We start from the raw sequence: 16,909 nt of genomic DNA on the forward strand, positions 1-16,909 counted from the left end.
ACTTGGACCAAAAGAAGTATTCATGTAGAACCCCATAAGTTTTAGTCACATCGAAGTGATCCATTAATCTATCACTATGAACTTCTTAGATGAATATTTCTCTTAAAGGACAATTTGACACACATAATCTATTTTCTTTGTACAAGTATCCATCAAGTAGATAATAATTGCCAATTGGAGTTATAGAACATGCCTTATAATCCATTAAGTAGAATTCATTGAATCAAGTCCTAATTAAAGATAAATCGAAACATGGTATTAAACTTGATAATCTTCTTGTAGAATTTATAAATAGTCATGAGTTTATAATTAATCTTACCCATCTTGTCAAATTCTTTCTATCTAATCTAATAAAAGGAAATACATACGTATCATGAGATAAAAATTCATAATAGACATATAACTAATTGCTAAAGAGTTAATACCATCTAGGATCCTCAGAGTATAGTGATTTTGCCATGTTTAGTCTTAAACTTTTTAATTACCACCCATGGTCCTTCGACTTTCAAACTGTTACCATCCGTAGTCCAAGTTAACCACCCATGGTCCTTCAACTTTCAAAATTTAACCAGCCGCGGCCCTCTTGGAAGGACCATGGGTGGTTAAAATTTGATAGTTGAAGGACCATGGGGGTTAACTTGGACCACATATGGTAATAAATTGAAAGTCAAAGGACTATGGATAGTAATTTGAAAGTTTAGGACTAAACGTGACAAAACCGCTAAACTCGGAGGACTCTAGATGGTATTAACTCAATTACTAAACCTAGGAATAACAATGACTTGGGTCATATTGTGTACACAACTCTCTCAAACCCTAAGGGGTCGTTTGGTTCACGGAATGTCAGATTACCTTAGGGAATGTTAGATTGCTAGGAATGTTAGATTACTGGAAATGTTAGATTTCTGTGTTTGGTTAAAATTGGGTTATGTAATATAATCATGTTTGGTTTATGGTTATCTTTTATACACACTATAATATCCTTAACATATTTTCATATATTTTAATAAATTTAAAAATTAAAATAAATAAATAAGATAACGGTATCATATATAATTACATGATTTTAAAATATTAACTAAAATCTTGAACTTGAGAAACAAAATTATTTTATATGCTAACATAACATAATAAAAATAAAATATATATAATTACAAAATATATATATATATATATATATATATATATATATATATATATATATATATATATATATATATATATATATATATATATATATATATATATATATATATATATATATATATATATATATATATTGGGAAGGGATCAGGTGCATTTGTTGCTTCCCGTTCGGTTGTGCGGTCGATTAATGTGCGTGAGGTTTATACTTAATGTGCGTGAGTGTTGTTCTTAATGTGCGTGAGCTTTGTGCTTAATGTGCGTGATGTTAATATGCGTGAGTTTTGTACTTAATGTGCCTGAGTGACTTAATTTTGTTTCTCAAGTTGTAGTATACTTAATTTTGTTTCTCAAGTTCAATATTTTAGTTAATATTTTAAAATCATGTAATTATATATGATACCGTTATCTTATTTATTTATTTTAATTTTTAAATTTATTAAAATATATGAAAATATGTTAATGATATTACATATTATAAAAGATAACCCTAAACCAAACATGATTATATTACATACCCCAATTTTAACCAAACACAGGAATCTAACATTCTCAGTAATCTAACATTTCCAGGAATCTAACATTCCCTAAGGTAATCTGACATTCTGTGAACCAAACGACCCCGAAAGGAATCACATTCCTTTCAAAATCCTATGTGGAGGGAATGTGACATTCCTTGGGAATGTTAGATTCCCTAAGATAATATGAACCAAACACCGGAATGTGAGCTTTGGAATGTCACATTCCCTTGGTTATGTTATATAACCTGAACCAAACGCCCCTTAATATGACAAGTTCGGCATGACAAAATAACATTGCACACAGGTTCAAATAACAACAAAGATTTCATATTCGATAATGCGTGTGCGCCCGCGCACACACATATATATAGTTTGAAATATAGTAAACGTGTTTTGGAACGAGTATATATACTGTTCATTTGCCAAGCACCTTGTGCTCAGGTGGCATGTAGTGACATTTCCCATGTGGGGGTCATGAGATCGAGCCTCAGTGGAGGCGTTGTTGACTCTGTGCAGGGACGGAACCAGGAATTTTGTTGAGAGGGGGCAAAGAAGCCGGATCCATTAATTTTTTCGAGTAAAGGTGAAACATTAAAACAAAAGAGATAATTTTTTTAAAAAAATAAATTACCCCAAAAAAATATAGGTATGAATATTATTGGATATGAACGAATAATAAAACACATAGAAATTTTATTAAAAATATTCATAAGAAAATATGAAACATAATTAATTTGATAAAAAAATTTGAATAGAAAACACATTATAAATTACACATCTCATTTTTAATATAAAGGAATGTTATATATATATATATATATATATATATATATATATATATATATATATATATATATGTGTGTGTGTGTGTGTGTGTGTGTGTGTGTGTGTGTGTGTGTGTGTGTGTGTGTGTGTGTATTTTATTAAATTAAATTAAATATTAAAAAAGCTATTAACAATATGATTGTGTTAAAGTTAAGAGAAATTGTAAATTTGTGATAATGACAACAAAGGATTCAAACTCTAAACCTTCACTACAATAACCAAACATATGTTCTATCAACTAATCTATCTCACTTTTTGTTAACTCTTATCTATTTCTTTATACTAATACTGAAACTTGTACTATATATATACATATATACATACAACTATTACATATGGGGTGAGGGTGGGGGCAACTGCCCCCTGCCCCCCCTTTGGCTCCATCCATGACTTTGTGTGTTTCATTATGTTTGAACATATACTACAACTAGTTTTTTACGCGCATTGTGCGATTGGATAATGCCCAATGTTTTTTTTTTTTTTTTTTTTTTAAATAAGTACTTTAAAGTATATTAAGGCAAGATTATATTGAAATTGTTCATGCATAGATAATTGAAGGTTGAATTTGCGTATTTAAATAGGCAATTCTTCTCCCAAAGGTTGAGTCCCCACACTCTGACCCGACAGAGCATTGTGGGAAGTTGTAAATCACGGTGACTCAATGGTTCAGCAGACAGTACCAAATGCCGGTGCGAACAAGGAATCTGCCCAGTTTGGACATAATTCCCGCACTGCCGCCGCCGAGGTTCAAACCTTGGTCTCTTCTCCCAAATACTGCCCACTAAACCATTGAGCTAAGCCCGTGCGGGTTAAATAGGTAATTCTAAGTTTACAAATGCAAGATAATATAGTCAAGATTGATTATAATTGTCAATAAAATAATTGTATAGGTATGGTTGAAATCAAATACGGGACATAAGGGACAACAAATAAAAATTAGGGCATAAAATATTAAATATATACTAATATTGTTTGAGGAGATTTCAACATTAGGATTTGTGGTTAAGTTCTATTAAGACTTTAATATTAGAATTAGATTAATGGTGTAATTATAATTCTATATTAGACGTTAATATTAGAATTAGACTAACGGTGAATTAATGGTATTTAACGGAAAAGTTAAATGGATAATCATATAATTAAGGATAAATTAGAAAAACTTTAAAAAAAATTAAACAATGTCAAACAAGGACATTGCAAGGTAGTTCTCACTTCAATTTGTTGTGTGATTTGAATACTCTCTTTGTCACAAAATCTCTCAAGTAGTTAATATGGTTGGCTTTATTAATTATATATTTTTTAATTTTTTCATGGTATTAATAAAATACTTTGATTGGGATGAGGTTCGAACCTAAAACCTTTTTTTTTTTTTTTTTTTTTTTATTGAAATTAATGAGTAATTTAACGGTGAACTAATGGAAATTCTTAAAATTTTAACGGAATTAGTAACGGTGTGTGGGTATTTTAAAAAATTTTAGTGTAAAATTTAAATCTTATCAATCTTTTAATCAATCTGAGCCATTCATTTGATTAAAATCTGTGACCGCCATTTTTTCTACCCATTATAGGCCTAACTCTCTTGGGCTCTTATTAGTATATATATATATATATATATATATATATATATATATATATATATATATATAGTAGATAGTAGATAGTAGATAGTAGATAGTAGATATAATAGAGTCACTAGCATTATTTTCAAAAAAAAAAAAAAGAGTCACTAGCATTAAAAAAAAATATACTATTCATTTAGATTTAGATTTAAATAATTTTAGATATATTTAAATTCAAAAACATTTCAATGCATGGATAAATACTCTACATGTTGGTATCCCCTTCCTTATAATAATAATAAAAAAAATACTTTACATGTTGCCCTCTCTAGCTAAAACATCCCTAAATAGAAGACAATTACACTCTTTAATTTTCCTACTTATTTCTAAAGCTAAAAATGAAATTTTCACTATAAATACGTTCAGCCAATAAAATAGTACAAAAAATTAAATATTTTGATAATAATATTAATCGAAAAAGTAATTTTTATTTTGGAATATTATTATTTTTGGGAGGAGAATCCCAACAGAAGCTCGGACAGGCAACGATGGGTTCAGAGGCGAGTCAGTCGGAGAATGCAACGCTTAGTTCGCGTGTTGTAGCGACATGGCTGATCGGAGGGGTAGCTTTAGGGTTATCGTTGCTCGGGTTCCGGCTGGCTTTTCCGGAGGGCGCATGGAGCAAGAAGAAGAAGAGGCCGATTAGGGTGTACATGGATGGCTGCTTCGACATGATGCATTACGGCCACTGTAATGCCCTCCGGCAAGCTCGGGCTCTCGGCGACCAATTGGTTGTTGGCGTAGTTAGCGATGAGGAAATCACCGTCAATAAAGGTCCTCCCGTCACTCCTCTTAGCGAGAGGTTTTTTTCCTAACTTACATTTTTTTTTTAAATTTTATTATCCATTTCCTTTCTTCCCTCGCTGGTGAAGGCATTATTGATCTAATTTTCGTATGGTGTCATGTTAATTTTCTCTTGATTTATTTTCTTTAGCTGAAATTTGGCCATGTCTCCTTTATTTTTATTTTTGGGATCTTTTGATAATTGGGTGGAAACTTAGATTCTTTCACGCGCCTGAAATCTCATTAAAGCCCCAGTTCCAAATTTTCGTTGCTTGAACTTAATTGCAAGCTTCGTTGAGTGATAGGGAACATTTCCGTTTAAATTGGATGTCATTGTTTGATGCATGATATTAATGCTATGGAGTTATATGATTTCCATTCAAATAATGCAAATTGAGTTCCTCTTTAAACAAAAATTCCAGTTGAGTACATAAAATGCTGGCTAGTCATTTTCTGCAATGGTTTGGAATGTGCAGTACCTTCAAACTCTAACAAATTCTCGTAATATAGTGAGTGCTTACAAGCTCCATATCTATTCTTCCAACACCATATACTTATGATGAAACTTGGGCATATACATATATACTGATATAGATGTTTTTGTACCTTTTAGTTAATTACAGTTCTGCTGAGTGCTCACAATTGAACCTGCACATAACTATTAACCGTTGGACTACTACACTGACTGTTAACAATTGTGACCTCTCCCATTTTTGGCACAGCTGGGTTTCATGCAATTTTTCATTTGACAATTTCTGTTGCCACTGTCATTGAGAGGCCTGAAGGGATCAATATATAAAATCTGGGAACTTTCCATGTACTGTGTGTAAATATTTTGCGCGAAGGTGACTTTTATATTGGATTCATATAATCATATTTCCTTGTAACAGTATTCTTCTCTTGGTCTCACTTGTTGAAACTCGAAAGAGATGCTTCATAAGTGATTTTGTAAGATTGTCTCAGCAAATGTCAAATGTAGTTTTGTGCTTGTATACTTTGCAGGATGATTATGGTTAGTGCTGTAAAGTGGGTGGATGAAGTTATCCCTGATGCTCCATATGCTATCACTGAAGATTTTATGAAAAAACTTTTTGATGAATACAATATAGACTATATTATTCATGGGGACGATCCTTGTGTTCTTCCTGATGGAACTGATGCTTATGCCCTTGCTAAGAAGGCCGGCCGCTACAAACAGATCAAGCGCACTGAAGGAGTCTCGAGCACTGATATCGTTGGTAAAGTTTTTTTCCCTCAGTTTTTCTTCTTCCCCTCTCATTCCAAAGAAAGAAAGGACAAATAAAAGTTACCAATTTTTGTCTGCTGATGTGATAATCTGAAGGATTTTTTGTCCTTTTCCAAAACTAACGAACTTCAGTAACGCAACTAAATAGGTCGAATGCTTCTGTGTGTGAGAGAGAGGTCCACTGGAGACACTCATAGTCATGCATCCTTGCAACGACAATTTAGCCATGGTCACAGCCAAAAATCTGAAGATGGCACTGCTTGGAGTGGAACTCGTGTTTCTCATTTTCTTCCTACTTCTCGTAGAATTGTGCAATTTTCAAATGGGAAGGTGTGTAAACCACTGTTTCAATTGATGAGGATCACTTAATCAATGATTTAAGCATTGGTTCTTGAATCTTGTCGGTTCTGTCAGGGAAATTCCTTATAATCTCTGCCCATTCCCTCTTTAGTTTTAAATAATAGCATATAACCAGTTTATCCGAATCCAATCTTTCTAATAAATAGTGTTGAGAATTACCTTTTCATGACACAGATCTTTGGACCTTTCTTTGCAGGGACCTGGACCTGATGCTCGCATAGTTTATATTGATGGTGCATTTGATCTTTTTCATGCTGGACATGTGGAGGTAGGTGAGAATACATATGATATGCATAAACAGTGAGTTGATTACTTTTGCTGATCTGTCATGTTCAAGGCAATACTGCAGTCGATAATTCAGGGTTATTAACTGAAATAGTAAGACTGAAAATAGGTAAAATTTGAAAGTTGGAAATAAATAGGCAAAGCAGCTTTCACAAATGTGGTTTAGTTTAACTTTTTCTGGAAACGCGTTTAGAAAATGCATTTCAGCCTATTTTTCATTTATTACTACCGTTTGAAAACAGATGCAAATACATTTCCTAAATGCCTTTCAGGGCTCACATTTCCTAAATGCATTTCAGGGAAAAAACATTTGCGAAAGTTATTTGTCTATTTCAGTCAATTTCCCCAACAATTCGGGCTCATTATTTCTTAAATGTCTAAGCTAATAACCTAAAAGGTTTTAGACAGCACTTCACTATTTTAGTTGTCCTAGAGGTAATGAATGTTTACTTGGATTCATTGGGTAAATATCTCATAATTGCAGATACTGAGGCTTGCCCGGAGCCTCGGAGATTTTCTACTTGTGGGAATTCATACAGATCAAACTGTCAGGTAAAAAGGCTCCCTACTTTGTGCACTATCTTTGATAATCCATTTGAATCACTTTCCTTCAGCAGAATACCTAAAACATAGATAGAGGTTTCTTTTCTTAATGTCTTATATACTAAAGAAATTGTGCATCAATTAATAGCAGTGTTTTTTTTTTTTTTTTTTTTTTTTTTGTTTTGTATTGTTTTTGTTTCACTAAAAAAAGAATTTGTTTTTTTTTGTTTTTTTTGTTTGTGTGGAAGCAATTATGTTTTGGTTTCTACACTACTAATGCATTTTATAGGCTTGTACCTAATATCTGTATTATGTGATGAGCAACAAATTGTGATGATTTTACCTTTTGTTGGTTGAATAACTCAAATGTTTTGCTTCATTGGTGTCTCTTGCAGTGCCACTAGAGGTGCACACCGTCCAATTATGAATCTTCATGAGAGGAGCTTAAGTGTTTTGGCTTGTCGTTATGTTGATGAAGTGATAATAGGTGCTCCATGGGAGGTTACAAAAGATATGGTAACCTCTTATGTACTGATATATTATGAAATACCTAAAAACTGTTGTGATCCATCTTATTGTTGAATCTGGTGTTTGTGATATTGGTGTTCATCTTGCTAACTAATGCCCCCCCCGCCCCCCCCCCCCCCCCCCCCCCCCCCAAAAAAAAAAAAAAAATGGAGAGAGGCAGAGAAGAAAGAAAAGTGGTCGGAAGTGATAGGAACATTATATATGCATGCGACTTTATTCAAGATTGTGTTTCTTGAAATTTGATGTTGTCTGGATTGTTGATTGAGGAAGATAGCTGAAAATGAATAGCTTTGATAAGAAAATCTTTCAGAAAGTACTTTCTTTTAATTACTAATAAAGCTTCATCAATGAATCATAAAGAAAGACACAAAGTGCCTTGTAAGGTTACAGGCGGGAAGTGTTATATTTCACTATTGAGTTGATTTCTGTATCTGATGCACTTTACATCTTTCATAGTATCATTTTTCTGATTGGACTATGTTGCAGATAACAACTTTTGATATCTCTCTAGTCGTTCATGGGACTGTAGCTGAGTATAGTGATTATCAGAAGGTACCATGAGACTACTACTGGCTTAATATTTTTGTTGAATATGTAACAATTACATACTGTTTGAGTTTAATCATATTTGCTGATGATATTGTTGATTTGCAGGAAGCGGAAAACCCCTATGCTGTTCCAATAAGCATGGGCATTTTAAAAGTATTGGAGAGTCCTTTAGACATAACAACTAGCACAATAATACGGAGGATAGTATCAAACCACGATGCTTACCTGGTATTTCTCTTCCTCCCTTGAAGTATATTTGAAAAAGGGGTCATAAAAATTCCCAATACTACTACTACTATAACATATTTCTGTTGGCCATTTTACATATCATGGACTGTTAGAGCATCCTCATTTGTTAAGTTTCTAGCACAAATTTTTAGGTGCCAACTAGGAGGGAAGGAGGGAGGCAAAAACAAAAAAAAAAAAAAGAAAAGAAAGAAAGAAAAGAAAAATTATTTAAAATGTTGTTCTTAACGCGCCGGACTGGGCGCCTCTTTTACCACAACTGCCTTGCACACGGAAGGTGGCGAATTTCTTTTATTTTTGGGTAGGTCCCACTTTTATGTAAAAAACCAGGTCCTTAGCTTGAGATCTCAACTCTTCTCTCTCCTCTCCCTCCCTCCTCCACTTAAGTCATCATTCCTTAAAAACCACACCAAGATGCATTGATGGGGATGTTCTTATTGACCACTGAAAGCATAATTGTAGGAGATCTAAGGCTTGCACAACAATCTTTTGATGCTAGGGAAAGGCTCAAATAGGCCCATGAATTTTACTCGAAAAGGCAATTAGGCCCATGAATTTTACTCGAAGAGGCAATTAGGCCCTTAAACTTACAAAAGATGCAATTAAACCCATAAACGTGTTATTTGGAGCATTGAAGCCCAAAAACCGTTTGGTGACTTATAATTGCAGGTCATAGGGTACCGGTGACCCTCCGACCAATTTCCGGCGAAATTTCGAGGTCAAACACCGACGACCGTTTGATGGTCGCTGGTCACGTTTGGAGAAGGTCTGCCTATGCATTCTCCGGTGAATGGAGAGGGCAACCAACTGGTCGTTGATAGGTTCTTTATTATTAGAATTGATTTAATTCCTTTAGAGATAGCAAATAAGTATGGTAAGGAGCTTTAATGATTCTCCTTTCCTTTTTATGTTTTAGTTAAGTCTTTGTAACCCTCTTATATTTTCATTCTAATAGAATAACAAGCAAGAAAGAAGTTAAGTTAAAATCTAGAGGTGGGAAAACTCTTAAAACGTTCCTATTATCCTAGTTCCCTAATCCCTTCAATTTTATCTCTCAACATAGACAACCTACAAACAACCCTCAATAACCCTAATCGCCCTGTGACGCGTGCTTTTGCCCGAGAACATAACATTTTGGTTCCGTTGCCGGGTGTCAATATGGGCGATATCAAGAAACTCCAGGACGAGGTTCGAGCTATCCAGACGTCCATCAAGAAGCTAGAACTCCTTCCTGCAGCTATGGACTCTCTAACCAAAACCGTAGCCAATCTATCCCAGGTGGTGCACTCTTTCTTCACGTCGCAGGCCACCACTTCCACAGTTGTGACAGCCTCTCAGGGCAACCAAGCCACTCCGGAGACTGCACTGCCACAACCAACTGCTCCGATTCCTACTACACGATTCACCAGACTGGAGTTCCCCACTTTTGATGGCAAAGGGTACCCTCTTGTTTGGCTCCATCGTTGTGAGTTGTTCTTTGAGAAATCACCACATTCTGATCATGAGAAGGTTACCACAACAGTGTATTATCTGTTCGATAGCGCCCAATTGTGGTACAAACGTCGCATGCAGGATGGTCAACAATTTTCTTGGAATCAATTAAAAGATGCATGCACCCTCCGTTTTGGACCCACCCCAGAGCATAAACCCGTTAGGTGAATTGGCAAACCTCAAACAACATGGTCGGGATTTGGAATAATTCATAGATGATTTCCAGACCCTCCTCGCTAGAGCTGACAACGTCCTTTATTCTCAACAAGTCAATCTGTTCACAGCCGGCCTTGATGAGGTTCTACGTATAGATGTTGAAAGGATGCGGCCAGTTTATCTTGATGAGGCCATTAACATAGCACAAGATTATGCTCGTAAAGGCCTCTTGCTTCACCATGCACCTCCCCGACAACCTTGCCCATCCCAGACACCACCTAGTTGCGCCATAACAGTGCACCAATAGCCACAATCACGTCCTCCTCGATTCCATAAACTCTCCCCGACAGAAATGATGGAGCGCCAAAAGCGAGGCCTGTGCTATAATTGTGACGAACCATGGGTAAAGGGGCATGGTGCAAACAACAACTATACATGCTTGGCTTTAACGGCGAAGGGGACGATGAGCCAATTGACCCACCGGCGCCAGACTAATCCATTCCCACTTTTCTTGATTTCAAGCTTGATGTGCAAGAGGGGAGTAATGATAGGTTCTTTATTATTAGATTATTATCCTTACTATTAGAATTGATTTAGTTCCTTTAGAGATAGCAAATAAGTTTGGTAAGGAGCTTTAATGATTCTTGTTTCCTTTTTATGTTTTAGTTAGTCTTCCTTTCCGTTTTATGTTTTAGTTAAGTCTTTGTAACCCTCTTATATAAAGGGGATTTTCATTCTGATAGAATAACAAGCAAGAAAGAAGTTAAGTTAAAATCAAGAGTTGGGAAAACTCTTAAAACGTACCTATTATCCTAGTTCCCTAATCCCTTCAATTTTATCTATCAACATAGACAACCTACAAACAACCCCCAATAACCCTAATCGCCCTGTGACGCGTGCTTTTGCCTGAGAACATAACAGTCGCCTTCTCCAGTCGTCGGAGAAGGCGACCAACTTGGTCACCTTCTCCAAACGCGACTGGAGATTATTTGATGGTCACCGGTGTTTGACCTCGAAATTTTGCCAGGAAATAGTCGGAGGGTCGCCGGAACCCTAGTGTGACCTGCAAGGTCACGAAATGATTTTTGAGCTTCAATGCTACAAAATAACATGTTTATGGGTTTACCCTTTTCCCAATTTTTTATGATCTGCAAAAGTCTTCTGGTTTATATGACATTTATTTGTGCAAACACAGAATTGTGCACCTCCGTTAAATTCAATCTTTCAATTTATATATTTTCAGAAACGAAATGAGAAGAAGGTAGAGAGTGAGAAGCGGTACTATGAGGGAAAGTCATACATCTCTGGCGATTAGGTTATTTTGAGTAAGGTATCTTCATGAGTTCTGGCTGTAATGATTAAATTTTTCATCTCTTGTTACCATTATAATGCTATTTGCAGAAAATTCTACTATGCCAAATGGTAAGCGTATCGACATACTATAAATAAATAAGGAATAAGGTTCAAATTGGCCATTGAACGTAATCTGAAAATGCAATTAGGCCACTGAATGAAAAAAGTAGAATTAATACCATTGAACACTCCAAATGTATGCAATTTCACCTGATAGCAGGTTACCATCAATTTTAGCAGGTTACCTGCTTACGTGGTAGCTGAGTTGGCATTTTTAATAATTTTTAAATATTTTTAATAATAAATTTTAATTAAAAAAAAAAAGCGACGGGGTGGCCGGTGGTTTTATTTTATTTATTTAATTTTTTTCAATTCTTTTAAAAATTTATTATTAAAATTTATTAAAAATTATTTAAAAATGATTAAAAATGCCAACTCAACTGCCACGTAAGCAGGTAACCTGCTATCCGGTGAAATTGCATACATTTGGAGTGTTCAAGGAGCCCACGTTTTTGGAGTGTTCAATGACCTAATTGTACTTTTTTTTTTTTTTTTTTTTTTTTTTTTCGTTCAGTGGCCTAATTGCATTTTCAGGTTACGTTCATTGGCCGTTTTGAACCTTATTCCAATAAATAAAATAAAAAAAAAGGATGGTGTCATTCTTACTATTTGGTATAGTGGAATTTCCCTGATATTTTGACGACAAACTGTGATTGCAGATGCTAAATAGAAGGGATTATCAGAATTGGCTAGAAATTTAGACAGAAGACCAGTAGTTTCAGATCAGAGCCGTTGATGCTATTGAAGCATTTACCTTTTGTATTTTATAGGCTGTTTCTTGAAATTTATCTCCTTAACCACCCCTTGTTTACTAAAAACTCTCATTAACATAGCTCTTCTTGCTAATACCCTAATTTAATATAAAGCTACTTTTTTTAAAAAAGAAAAAAAAAAAACAATTTGAATCCATGTTGTGTACTGTTTTGTAAAATTATATCATGTGCATTAGATTTTAGAACATTTGGTAATTTAGCTTGCCATGCTTAGCCATTAATAAAGGAAAATTTTATTTCACCAAATTTTTTGTATCAAATAATATAGCTTGTAAAAACTTATGAGTTGATGAAGTCATTTGATGGGTATATTGAAAATGGATCCGAGGCGAACCATCTCGAGGAGGAGGACAAGAGCGACCCGAGTCAAGAATGTGGCATCAGGGTTGGCCTCGGCTAGATGACGCGGTCAAACTGTAAGTGCCCGTCCTTTTTGTGTGTGGCGATTATTGAGACTTTCCTAGTATATATTTTCATTGTTTGTCTTGTTGGCACATCAGAATCAACATTGTAATCTCATTACATTGGCTATTAATATAAAATCTGTCTTCTTTACTATTTATCTTTTCATTATTGGTTTAATTAATTTGGACCACCTGACTTAATTTAATTGGCTTTCATTGATGGAAGATTAGGTTGCCATGCTTAGCCATTAAATAAAGTAAAAATTTTATTTCACCAAATTTTTGTATAAAATAATATAAGCTTGTAAAAACTTATGAGTTGACGAAGTCATTAATAATAGTACTAGTCACATTATTGCTGTTAAATAAATGTTAAATGAAGAAATTATGGTAAAATATTAGGTGATAAACATATTAGAAATAATTATTACATTAGGAATAAAGAAAAACATTTGTAATGTAAGTAATCAAAAGACATTGATACTGATTTACATTATGAAAAACGTTAAAAATTTTGTACGAAAAAAATGGTCAATGAAGCGTTGTTGACGTCTTTAAATTTTTATTTTATTTTATTTATTTATTTTTTAAGAAATAAGGGTCAAATAGACCATCCAACTACACACCAAAATGCAATTAGGTCACTGAACTTAAAAAATTTACAATTAGGTCCCTGAACTACACAAATTCATTCAATTTAACCTAAAATGACTTGTTTACTTGTTAATGTGATGACGTGTCGATTTTATTTAAAATTAATTTTTAAAATTTTATTTTAATAATTATAAATAAAATAATTATTTTAAATTAAAAAAAAAAAAAAAGAAGTTCGCCGGAGACGAAGGGAACCCTTCGTCTCCGGGCAGCCAGCCAGGGAGACGAAGGGTCCCCTTCGTCTCCGGCCGCCATGGAGAGACGAAGGGGATCGTCTCCATGGCCGGTTGGAGACAAAGGAGACTTCATCTCCGGCTAGCCATGGAGACGGAACCTTCGTCTCCGGGCAGCCAGGCCATGGAGACGAAAGGGACTGTCTCCATGGCTAGTCGGAGACGAAGTCTCCTTCGTCTCCAACCGGCCATGGAGACGATCCCCTTCGTCTCCATGGCAGCCGGAGACGAAGGGGACCCTTCGTCTCCCTGGCTGGCTGCCCGGAGACGAAGGGTTCCCTTCGTCTCCGGCGAACTTCTTTTTTTTTTTTTTTTTTTTATAAATTTAAAATAATTATTTTATTTATAAAATTTTAAAAATTAATTTTAAATAAAACCGACACGTCATCACATTAACAAGTAAACAAGTCATTTTAGGTTAAATTGAATGAATTTGTGTAGTTCAGGGACCTAATTGTAGGTTTTTTGAGTTCAATGGCCTAATTGTATTTTGGTGTGTAGTTGGATGGCCTATTTGACCCTTATTCCATTTTTTAAAAAAGGCTTCTCTGTAGTCTGTATGTTGGAAGGATATTTCAATAGAAAAGCATCTATTGGTTTTATTTATTTATTTATTTTTTTGGTGTCAACCATGCATTGTGGTCTGGGTCTTTCTCTATCAGTTTAACGGTCTAGGTTCACCCGATTCGCTCTGAGAGGCACAGAAGCTGGCCCAAAGGAGATCGTCACTTGTGAGAATCGAATCCGGGTTATCCCGAAATTCTCCCCCACAAAGAGAGCCCATTTGACACTTGAGCTACCATGTTGGGTTGAAAAGCATCTATTGGTGGATATACTTGTTGATTCATGCCTAACATTCTAATTAATCCAAAGTGATTTTATGCGAAATTTTTAGAGTTAATTTCATCCAAGTTCCCTTGTCTTTAGTGACAATTTCAAATTTAGTCATATACTATTATTTTTGCCATTTAACATTTTAGATTATTATTTTTTGGACACTTTTAGTCATTTTCATGACTTTCCTATTTTTAGTAACGGTATTTTTGTTTTGTTTTGTTTTTTTCATATTTTTCTTTGGAATAAGGTCAAATTGGCCATTGAACGTAACCTGAAAATGCAATTAGGTCATTGAATGAAAAAAGTGCAATTAGGCCACTGAACACTCCAAATGTATGCAATTTCACCTGGTAGCAGGTTATCATCAATTTTAGCAGGTTATCTGCTTACGTGGCAGATGAGTTGACATTTTTAATAATTTTTAAATAAATTGTTTTAAAAAAAATTAATAAAAACTGGGTGGCCCAATTTTTTTTTTTTTTAATTTTTTTAAATTTATTATTAAAATTTATTAAAAATTATTAAAAATGTCAACTTAGCTGCCACGTAAGCATGTAACATGCTAAAATTGATGGTAACTTGCTATCCGGTGAAATTGCATACATTTGGAGTATTCAGTGACCTAATTGCATGATTTTGGAGTGTTCAGTGGCCTAATTGCACTTTTTTTTTTTTTTTTTTTTTTTTTTTTTTTTTTTTTTCGTTCAGTAACTTAATTGCATTTTCAGGTTATGGTCAGTGGTCAATTTGAATCTTATTCCTTTTAAAATTAATAATGCAATTCATCATTTAAAGCATGTATTTGTTACGATTAATTATAACAAAGTATTAATAACGCAAGAATTGTTACGTGGTTAACATACATGCACACTAAACATTATAAATATCAAATCTTTTATTTTGTAAATATATCTTTTAGTATGTATATTATATATATATATATATATATATATATATATATATATATATATATATATATATAAAATATTTTTTGTCTATTGCAATGTAAATTAGTGTATTCTTCTAAATGATGCTGAAGTAAAATGTAATTAAATTAATTAGTTGCAAGAGTTACATTGCAGGCCACCGCCACAGGCGTGAAGCCACAAGTGTCAGCAGGCCTATTAGGAATGTTGCATCTGAGGGCATAACAACATGGGACGTTGACGCAATTGTTTCGTGACCAACAACACTTGCATATTTGACATGTCTTGAAACCCTTTTGTTTCTGATGTTCAACACCTCCCACGATATGACTCAACTCAACTGGTACTAGCTCGTGTTCTTGGTCTTGTGCTGGTGATAATGTGTGCGGGAATTCTTCGTAGTTGTCCAGCAGTGAAGCATGACACCCTACATGCAAACACTATATTAATTAATTATCTACTTATATATATATATATATATATATATATATATATATATATATATATATATATATATATATATATATATAGGGTCCGGATCAGGTGAGGACCTAATCTTAGGTGAGGACGTGAGGACTAATCTAGACCATTAAATCAGAATGATGTATGATTGAGATTAAAAGAAACAAATCACACGGATTAAGAAAACAAATCCCTTTAAAATATTAAAATATATATATTTAGGGTAAATCAGTCTTATTAAAAGATGTGCATTCCTATACAAAATGTTGTGCATTCCTATACTGAGTGTTGTGCATTCCTATACTGAGTGTTGTGCATCAATAACTTCATTGTTGTGCATTCAAACCCCGCCAAAAAATCATACAGTGAACATCCAATGTTCTACGATGCATTGAATTATGTGCTATAATGCACAACTCCCTAGCCTATAGTGCACAACTTACAACACTAGGTTGCACAATCAGCACACACGAATGCACAATCGTACTACCCAGGCATTTATACATATACACGACAATCCAAATATAACAAAAAAGATCAATCCATGTCATCTCAATAACTCAAATCTGGACCATCCAAATAAAAAAACAAACGCACAAGATTAGTCCTCACGTCCTCACCTAAGATTAGGTCCTCACCTGATCCGGATTATATATATATATATATATATATATATATATATATATATATATATATATATATATATATATATATATATATATATATATATATATAATTACATTCATGTAAAAACATGGCTTAAAACACAAACGTGTGGACATTTCTGAATCGTTGGATTTTGGATATCTAAGGTTGTGATTAGTTTTTATGTTTTTGTGTGTTGTGTCCGCCTGTGTGCACTGTCATTCATGGACGTGTGCACACTGACCCAAATACTGTGGATTCACACAT

General features: G+C 34.1%; 1 protein-coding gene across 2 annotated transcripts; it reads left to right on the forward strand.

Moving 5' to 3' along the window:
• The first annotated feature begins 4,539 nt into the window (after positions 1-4,539).
• On the forward strand, positions 4,540-12,591 carry LOC109189907 (ethanolamine-phosphate cytidylyltransferase-like). Of its 2 annotated transcripts, none has more exons than XM_019340525.1 (10): positions 4,540-4,910; positions 5,894-6,129; positions 6,286-6,467; positions 6,694-6,765; positions 7,267-7,334; positions 7,721-7,841; positions 8,340-8,405; positions 8,508-8,630; positions 11,539-11,625; positions 12,368-12,591. In XM_019340525.1, exons 1-9 carry the CDS (start codon positions 4,597-4,599, stop codon positions 11,608-11,610), a joined length of 1,254 nt encoding a protein of 417 aa, XP_019196070.1. In that variant the 5' UTR covers positions 4,540-4,596; the 3' UTR covers positions 11,611-11,625; positions 12,368-12,591. The 2 variants fall into 2 exon arrangements, with proteins under 2 accessions (XP_019196070.1, XP_019196071.1); XM_019340526.1 differs by having other exon boundaries at positions 11,539-11,620.
• Positions 12,592-16,909: the final 4,318 nt, after the last annotated feature.

Source organism: Ipomoea nil, unplaced genomic scaffold (genome assembly GCF_001879475.1).
Source record: "Ipomoea nil cultivar Tokyo-kokei standard unplaced genomic scaffold, Asagao_1.1 scaffold1568, whole genome shotgun sequence".
NCBI classification, from domain to species: domain Eukaryota; kingdom Viridiplantae; phylum Streptophyta; class Magnoliopsida; order Solanales; family Convolvulaceae; genus Ipomoea; species Ipomoea nil.

Excerpts from the sequence above, each read along its gene's own strand:
- LOC109189907 (XM_019340525.1), top strand. The coding sequence starts at position 4,597 with ATGGGTTCAGAGGCGAGTCAGTCGGAGAATGCAACGCTTAGTTCGCGT. Across the intron at positions 6,130-6,285 it reads CTCGAGCACTGATATCGTTG|GTCGAATGCTTCTGTGTGTG; the intron begins GTAAAGTTTTTT and ends GCAACTAAATAG. Across the intron at positions 6,468-6,693 it reads TGCAATTTTCAAATGGGAAG|GGACCTGGACCTGATGCTCG; the intron begins GTGTGTAAACCA and ends CTTTCTTTGCAG.